The following is a 9,476-nucleotide window of genomic DNA, read 5'->3' as shown; positions in this document are numbered from 1 at the left end:
CTTATAGTACCGTTTTGATTCATATTACGGACAGCTTCAAATTCCGGACACTCTCGTTTGTATGGGAAACATTTCACACGAAATGTTTCAATTTTCGCCGTCCAAAAGTTCTCATTTTCGATCCTCGTTTTATTAGGTTTTTTCCATAAATATCATTGCAAATTTATAATGCCCAACTACCTTAGACGTCTCTTAAGTGGTTGAACGATTTCAATTGATGATTTGACTGTTCAATTAATGATTATCATGAGCTGTCCATAATTCGAATCAAAGCGTCCGGAATATGAGGCAAAAGTGAGGGAGCGTCCGGAATAAGAATCATGAAAAGGCCACACGTTTTGATTTATTTAAAATTATTCAAGTTGCGGACGCGTATTCTTTACCCACCATCCGAAAGTTAAGGGCTTCCGACGCTCGATAACGCTTAAAATCATACAGAATGATTTAATTTGTATGGTCCATGCTGGGTTATACTTCACTGAGGCCTTAAGTGTCTGTAATATGAATCAAAACGGTATACCTCAGAAGGACTGTTGATTCAACAAAAGATTATTCATAGATTTTAGTTAATAATATTGATAAGTATGAAGATGAGAACACCGTTTTCTCCCATCTCACCTCAGTATCGCTGCTGTAGTGCAATTCCTCTCTTGGAAATTCTGTATGTAATTGTCGGTTCTTTGCAAAAGATGAAATTAATAGTTTCCTTTCTGCTACTTTATGTGTATCTCGTGTCATGTTCAAGTCCCTACCACATTCCAAACGTAAAGGTATGGTGCATTTTTTTTTTCTTAAACTTTATTTGGAAGGCTCATGCGCCCGAGAGCATACGGAGCCGAATGTCATTTTGTGTTTTAATTACAATAAAAATCTTATCTAAGATTAATAGAAATTAATCCATTTGGACTATTTTGTCCGAAGAAATACCGTTTCTCTTAACACAACTATCAACGCTTGATTGACAGCTGTTCAGAGAAGCCTGGCTGGAACAGATTTTTTTTCTCTCGTTCGCCAGTCTGGCCGACCGCCGCCGCTTGTTCGATGTATCAATTCCATCCGATGATGTACTATCGTCCCCGTCGTTGTCGTCGTTGGCGTTCTCGTGCTTTTCAGTGGTTGTTTTCTGCTGGTTATCGTCGCGTGTTGTAGGTACGGTTGTAAGTTCATTTTGTTCGGGTGATGATGATTTTGGTATGGTTTGATTGAGTGGAGGGAAGTGGTCAGGGTTAAGCAGGCATTCTTTCTCGCTGCTTGGAGGGAATGTTTGAGCTGTGGTTGATGTAGACGGCGTTTGATTTTTTGAGATCGATGTATTGCACTTCTGCCCGGGGTGAGCGGCTCTTTCGCACCACCTACATGACTTTTGCTGGCCGGGGTACGATATTCCGGTTAGATGTCCCAAAATAGTCACGAATGATGGAATTTGCTGTTTAAGTTTCATATGCAACACACGGACTCCGTTGTAGATGCCTGGGAAGAAGTTCTTCCAGCGCTCTCTAGTGACGGATTTGACTTCACCGTATTGCGTTAGAAAATCGATCACAGTTGTATGTTTCATAGCCGGCGGTAGATCGAGAACGCGCACTGGCACAGCTTCGCTCTCTACATATACCGGGATCTTGAAACCTTTGTCCTCGTGGTAAATAACGTGCCTATTGTTGTGGTGCTTCTGATAGCGAGCAGCGGTCTCGCTATCTTTAACTTCTATGAAGACACAGTTTCGAATACTGTTCAGCTGTATATTTTGCACTTCCGATAGTTGGAGTTGGATTTCCTTCTCCAGAAACTGATGTATCTTCGGTACATCCGGTCGCACTGGTAGGATGCCGAAATCGACCACCAAAGTATTCTTACGCTCGATACTCATAGCGAAAAAACTCGAAAAAAAATCCGATGAAACAGAACGCGTCCGATGTCTACGAGCGGTGGCTGTCAACTGTATGGTGCATTAACATTAAGATCGAAAATCCAATATTTTTTTAATGCAATTCTACAGGCTAACTGGCACCAGGCATTCGACCACTGCAAGTACAACGGAATGGAATTGGTTTCGATAGCCAATCACGTGGCTTACAACCAACTAACTGCACAAGTAGCACAGGAACTCAACTGTTCCCGGATTTGTGCGGTCTGGATTGGAGCCAACGATTTGGCCAACGAGGGTACATTCGCGTGGGCTGCCACCGGTCTACGGGTTTCCTTTGCCAATTGGAAGTCGAATCAGCCCGACAACAAACACGGTGATCTGGAGGAAGATTGAGTTGAAGTTCTCCACCACCCGAGCGATAACTTTCTGTAGCAATGGAACGATAGCCCATGTGCACATGAGAAATTTTTTGTGTGCGAAAAGGTGAATACGTGTATACAGGAATTTGAATGATAGAATGCTCAATAAATGAAGCATTTTTCCTTAGTTGGACAATTTTCCCAAGATTGATTACTATTTTGTAGTTTTGTCAACACCCGGTGCATACACGTGACCTACCTCTTTGGGCCCATCATAATAATCTTCAAGAAAACATCTATAGCAGCACGAACCGTACAATCATCAATGCTCATTCATGCTTGAAGCTCAATCATTGCCGTCATTTTTTTAATTTCATATAAATTGTGCTACGAACGAGACCTACTGTACGTCCTTAAGGTGATTATAAAATGAAGCCGCACCTCAAATTTTCAAGAGCACAAGACTCGAGAATGAAACAGCGCTCCGCGTTGAAAATTTATCCCATTGGTCACCACTAGCAAGCAAGTAATTTGATTGAATTTCAAAGCGCACGGTTGTCAGATTCTCCAGTCCTGTGCATTTCAATATTCAAAGTTTGGCTTCGTTTTATAATCACCTTAATCATCGTCCGCAAAAATGTGTGTCCACCCGAAAGTAATTTTTCGGTCTACTTAACATTATTCATTGGTTAGCCCGCAAAACTTGCAACTTTGGCCACGGTCGGGGGTCGGGTAGTAACGATGTAAACCCGATCTAATGAAGATAGTTTATCCTTCCGAGTAGACCAACTACAATTCACCAATTATCAGACTTTAGGTCGTCGGCTCACTGCCGGTGCTTGCATTGCGATGCGAGAGGATCAACTTTTTCCCCCAATAGAACAGATTTACACACCCGCCATGCATTGTTGAACGGGGTAGAGAGGAAATATTCTATATATGTACACGACCGTGTTAAAGTTTTGGTCACTGCCTTAAAACTTACACAAGCAGTGCACAGTGAGAAAATCGGGCTCCAAAACGCGACTAAATGCAATATCTCAGCTGGGTAACGGTTCCAGGAAATGATTTTGGCCATTCTAGATCGGAAAAAGGCTGCTGAATCGATTGGTGGTGGTCCCATTGACCGGAGACTTCGCCATGGCCACCTAGAGCCCTGGAATCATCCTGAGTTCCTTACAGCAAGTAGAATTAATGGAACTGAAATAAACTGTCATGATTACGTTTTGTTGCGAAGCCGCACACGAAAATATTCTTACATGGGGGATTTAGTGAAATGAATGATTGACCGTTATGGCCATTTTATGGTTCCGGAGCGAACCCGGAACATCCGTAAAATAAGAAATATTAAAAAAAATATATTCTGATAGTTCCTTTGTCTCTTGTTTGTTAGAAAGAAGTACTCTTACAATTCGTATTTAGTAATCTGAATGTTTGATCATTACGGCCATTTTATGGTTCCGGAACTAACCCGGAACATCTGTAAAATTTTCCATATTGAAAAAAAAAGATTATTCATATGTTCCTTGTTGATTAAAATTAAGAATTCTAACATATTGGATTTAGTGATATGAATGTTTGATCACTTTGACCATCTTATGGTTCCGTAATTAACCCGGAACATCCGTAAAATTGAAAAAAATGTTCTGATAGTTTCTATGTTCCATGTTAGTTTTAATTAGGTATTCTTAAATGTCGAAATAAGTTATATGAATGTTTGACCATTATGGTCATTTTATGATTCCTAAACTAACCCGGAACAACCGTAAATACTCCATATTGGAAAAAAAATCTGATATTTCAGGAAGAATGCTAAAAGAAATCTTTGAAAGAACTCCTGGAAGTATTCCTGGAATAATTCCTGAAGAAACTTCAGGAGACTCCCTGAAGGAACTCCTAGAAAAACCACTGGAGAAATCCATGAAGTAAAATCTCTGGAGGAACTTGAAGAAATCCTTTAAGGGATTCAAGGAAGAATTCCTGGAAGAACTCCTAAGGAATCTCTAGCGGAACTTCTTAAGGAATCTCTTGTGAAACGCTTGGAGGAATCGCTGGAGAAGCTCCTGGAGGAATTTCTTAAGGGACTCCTGGAGTAATTCCCGAAGTAAATCCTAAAGGAAAATAACTCTGAAGGAATTCCCGAAGGAACCCCTGGAATACTTGGAGGAACTCCTGGAGGAATTTCCGAAGAACCTCCTGGAGGAATTCCTGAGCGAACTCCAGGAGGAATTCCTGAAGGAACTACTAGAGAAATTCCTGAAAGAATTTCTGGAGATATTACTGAAGGAATTCCTAGACAAAATCATGGAGATACTCCTGGAGGAAACTCCAGAAGAAACTCTAGAAAAAAAACCTGAAGGAACTTCTGAGGGAATTTCTTGAGGAACTGGTGGATGAATTCCTGAAGAAACTCCTGGAGGAATCCCATAAGGGTTTCCTAGTGGAACTCTTGTAGGAATTCCTGAAGGAACTTCTAGAACAATTCCTAAAAGAACTCCTGGAAAAATTCCTGAAAGAACCTCTGCAGAAATTCCTGAGAAATACTTGAAGAAACTCCAATAGAAATTCCTGAAGCTACTACGGGAGGAATTCCTGAAAATAACCCTGAAGGAATTCCCGAAGGAACTCCTGCAGGAATATTTGGAGTAAAATTTGAAGGAATATCTGGAGGAATATTCCTGGAAAACATCCTGAAGAATTCCTGGAGGAATCCCTGGGAAACTTCCGGAGGAAATCCCGAAGGGTTTCCTACAGGAAGTCTTGGAGGAATTCTTGAAGGAACTCCCTGATGGAATGCGTGTTGGATGTCCTGAAGTAAATCATCGAATATTTCCTGAAAGATTTCCTGGAGTGAATCCTGAAGGAACTCCTGGAAAAATTCTTGAAGGAAATCATGGATGAATTCCTGTAGGAATTGTTGAAGGAAACCCTGGATGATTTCCTGAAAGATCTTCTGGAGGAATTCCTGAAGAAACTTCTGGAAGTATATTTGGAGGAATTCCTGGATAAATACCTGGAGGAACTCCTGGACTAATCTCAGAAGAAACTCTTTCAGGAGTTCTTGGAGGAACTACTGAAGGTATAACTAAAGGAACTCCGTGATGAATTCCTGGAGATACTCCTGGAAAGGCTCCTGAAGGTACTCTTGGAGAAATGCCTGAAGGAACTCCTGAAAGAATTTCTGGGGGAATTCCGGAAGAAAATCCTGGAGTAACTCCTGAAGGAATGCCTGAAGTAAATCCTTGAAGATTTTCTGAAAGATTTCCTGGAGTAACTCCTGGAAGAATTATCGAAGGAATTCATGGCGGAATTCCTGAAGGAGTTTTTGAAGGAAACTCTGGAGGATTTCCTGAAAGATCTGCTAGAGGATTTTCTGAAAACGCTCATGGAGGAATTCTTGAAGATACTCCTGGAAGATTTTCTTGAAGGAACTCTTGGAGGAATCCTAAAAAAAACTTCTGTCAGAATTCCTGATTTATATGAATTATCAGTTTTTTTTTTTCAATGTGGAAAATTTTACAGATGTTATGCGACCATCGAGGTATCCATAAAAAAACAACTTTTGCTGAGGTTCGATATCGACATACGGAATATCGAGTGAGGGAGAGATGATTGTATATGAAATAGTACTTCTCTAATCCTGAAGAGATAATTTTAATCGGAGGCACGCTGCATATATTATTTTTCTCATCTACTGTGACCATGTATGTCAATTGGAGTATGATAAATCCGTAACTAATAAACAACATATGAACGATCAGGTTTTTTTTTCAATATGGAAAATTTTACGGATGTTCCGGGTTAGTTCAGGAACGATAAACATTCAGATTACTAAATCCGACTTGTAAGAATAATTCTTTCTAATCAACAAGACACAAAGGAACTATCAGAACATTTGTTTTTTCTTCAATATTTCCAATTTTACGGATGTTCCGGGTTAGTTCCGGAACCATAAAATGGCCATAATGGTCAAACATTCAGATTACTAAATACGAATTGTAAGAGTACTTCCTTCTAACACACAAGAGACAAAATATTTTGGATTATTTTTAGGAATCAAGTTCCTTGCGGTATAAGATCACCGTATCATATTAGGATGTTATACATTACTCCAATATTTCCGTAGTGGAATGTCTCAATTATTATTTAAAAAAGGGCCAAAGATTCTCCCGGTGTTTCCAGAGGGGGTTTCCGAAAGATTTACTCAAGAAAATCTTCGGTATTCCATTAGCAAACTCACATGGGATCTCTGTATTAATATTAATTTATGAATTATTAATTATGAATTATTCTTCTATTTGTTCTTGTGGAATCTTCCATCAAAATCCTCCAAGAGTAACTAAGGAATTCCTTCAGGAATTCATCAAGAAGTTCGTTCATGAATTCCTCCAAAAGTTTATTTTAGGAATTTCACAAAGAGCTCTTACAGGAATTCTGACAGAAGTTTTTTTTTAAGAATTTCTCCAGGAGTTCCTACAAGAAAATCTTCAAGGAGTATCTTCAAGAATTCCTCCATGAGCGTTTTCAGAAAATCCTCTAGCAGATCTTTCAGGAAATCCTCCAGAATTTTCTTTAAAACCTCCTTCAGGAATTCCTCCATGAATTCCTTCGATAATTCTTCATGAATTACTCCAGGAAATCTTTCAGAAAATCTTCAAGGATTTACTTCAGGAATTCTTTCAGGAGTTACTCCAGGATTTTCTTCCGAAATTTCCCCAGAAATTCTTTCAGGAGTTCCTTCAGGAATTACTCCAAGAGTTTCTCTAGGAAACCCCTTAAGAATTGCTCCAGGAGTATCTTAGGGATATCTCCAGGAATTCTTCAGGAATTCTACAGGAAGTGCTTTCAGGAATTCCTCCAGGAAATTCTACAGCCATTCCTCCAGGAGTCTTTTGAGGAGTTCTTTCGGGAAAATACTCCAGGTATATCTTCGGGAATTCCTCTAACAATTTCTTCTTCTTCTTCTTCTTTCTGGCATTACATCCCCACTGGGACAGAGCCTGCTTCTCAGCTTAGTGTTCTTATGAGCACTTCCACAGTTATTAACTGAGAGCTTACTGCGCCAATGACCATTTTTGCATGCGTATATCGTGTGGCAGGTACGAAGATACTCTATGCCCTAGGAAGTCGAGAAAATTTCCTACCCGAAAAGATCCTCGACCGGTGGGATTCGAACCCACGACCCTCAGCTTGGTCTTGCTGAATAGCTGCGCGTTTACCGCTACGGCTATCTGGGCCCCCACAATTTCTTCATAAATTACTATTGAAGATCTATAAAGATTTCCTCCAGGGTTCGCTTCAAAAATTGCCCCAGGAGTTCCTTCAGGAATTTTACCAAGAGTTCGTTCAAGAATTACTCCAAAAGAATCTTCAGGAATTTCTCCAGGTGTTCCTTTTGTAATACCTCAAGAGTTCCTTCAGAAGTTTCTACAGGAATTCCTTAAGAAGTTCTTTCAGGAATTACTCCGATAGTACCTTCAGGAACCTTTCCAGGAGTATCTCCAGGAATTCATCACGGAGTTCCTTCAGTTATACATTCAGGAGTTCATCCGAGAATTCTTAAAAGAGTTTCTTCTGAGATTAGTCCAGGAGTTCCTTCAGTTTCTCTAGGAGTTCCTTCAGGAATTCCTCCTGAAGTTCGTTTAGGAATTCCTACAGGAGGTTCTTCGGAAATTCCTCCAGGAGTTCCTCCAAGTATTCTTTTGAATATTACTCCAAATATTCCTCCAGGAGTTCCTTCGGGAATTCCTTCAGGATTTACTTCGGGAATTACTCCAGGAGTCCCTTAAGAAATTCCTCCGCGATTCCTCCAAGCGTTTCACGAGAGATTCTTAAAAGAGTTCTGCTAGAGATCCCTTAGGAGTTCTTCCAGGAAATTCTCCCTTGAATCCCTTAAAGGATTTCTTCAAGTTCCTCCAGAGATTTTACTTTATGGATTTTTCCAGTTGTTTTTCTAGGAGTTCCTTCAGGTATTCTCCTGAAGTTTCTTCAGGAATTATTCCAGGAATACTTCCAGGAGTTCTTTCAAAGATTTCTCTTAGCATTCTTCCTGAACTATCAGATTTTTTTTCAATATGGAATATTTACGGTTGTTCCGGGTTAGTTTAGAAATCATAAAATGACCATAATGGTCAAACATTCATATAACTTATTTCGACATTTAAGAATACCTAATTAAAACTAACATGGAACATAGAAACTATCAGAACATTTTTTTCAATTTTACGGATGTTCCGGGTTAATTACGGAACCATAAGATGGTCAAAGTGATCAAACATTCATATCACTAAATCCAATATGTTAGAATACTTAATTTTAATCAACAAGGAACATATGAATAATCTTTTTTTACAATATGGAAAATTTTACAGATGTTCCGGGTTAGTTCCGGAACCATAAAATGGCCGTAATGATCAAACATTCAGATTACTAAATACGAATTGTAAGAGTACTTCTTTCTAACAAACAAGAGACAAAGGAACTATCAGAATATATTTTTTTTTCAGTATTTCCATTTTTTCGGATGTTCCGGGTTAGTTCCGGAACCATAAAATGGCCGTTATGGTCAAACATTCAGATTATTAAATACGAATTGTAAGAGTACTTCTTTCTAACAAACAAGAGACAAAGGAACTATCAGAATATATTTTTTTAATATTTCCAATTTTACGGATGTTCCGGGTTCGCTCCGGAACCATAAAATGGCCATAACGGTCAATCATTCATTTCACTAAATCCCCCATGAAAGAATATTTTCGTGTGCGGCTTCGCAGCAAAACGTAATCATGACAATTTATTTTCAGTTCCATTAATTCTATTTGCTGTAAGGAACTCAGGATGATTCCAGGGCTCTAGGTGGCCAGGGTGAAGTCTCCGGTCAATCGATTAAGCAGTCTTTTTCCGATCTAGAATGGCCAAAATTATTTCCTGGAACCGTTACCCAGCTGAGATATTGCATTTAGTCGCGTTTTGGAGCCCGATTTTCTCACTGTGCAGTGGTTGAATTCTGAGAAAATTGAGAGTCTCTCACTTATCGCTCTCTGTTGTTTATCATGTCAGTGAAGTAAAACACCAATCCCCAATGGTAAATGAGCGAGAAAAAATGTGTTTTTTCATCGCTCTCTCTTTAGGGCTCTCCTTCGCTGTAGCTATTCATTGAGCTTGTTACAAATTGCGAAACATTGCTAATCATGGACCAATACAGATGCGATGTTTTCATTACCCAACTGAAATCGGTTGCGTGATGACTA

At 39.4% G+C, this 9,476-nt stretch overlaps 1 protein-coding gene across 1 annotated transcript; it reads left to right on the top strand.

Annotated features, from left to right (window-relative positions):
- The first annotated feature begins 642 nt into the window (after positions 1 to 642).
- LOC110674642 (C-type lectin 37Db-like) lies at positions 643 to 2,422 on the top strand. The gene is made up of 2 exons (XM_021838718.1): positions 643 to 770; positions 1,997 to 2,422. Exons 1-2 carry the CDS (start codon positions 690 to 692, stop codon positions 2,258 to 2,260), a joined length of 345 nt encoding a protein of 114 aa, XP_021694410.1. The 5' UTR covers positions 643 to 689; the 3' UTR covers positions 2,261 to 2,422.
- The last annotated feature ends 7,054 nt before the right edge of the window (positions 2,423 to 9,476 follow it).

This window comes from Aedes aegypti, chromosome 1 (assembly GCF_002204515.2).
Source record: "Aedes aegypti strain LVP_AGWG chromosome 1, AaegL5.0 Primary Assembly, whole genome shotgun sequence".
NCBI classification, from domain to species: Eukaryota; Metazoa; Arthropoda; class Insecta; order Diptera; family Culicidae; genus Aedes; species Aedes aegypti.
This window is presented reverse-complemented; position numbering and strand designations above follow the sequence as displayed.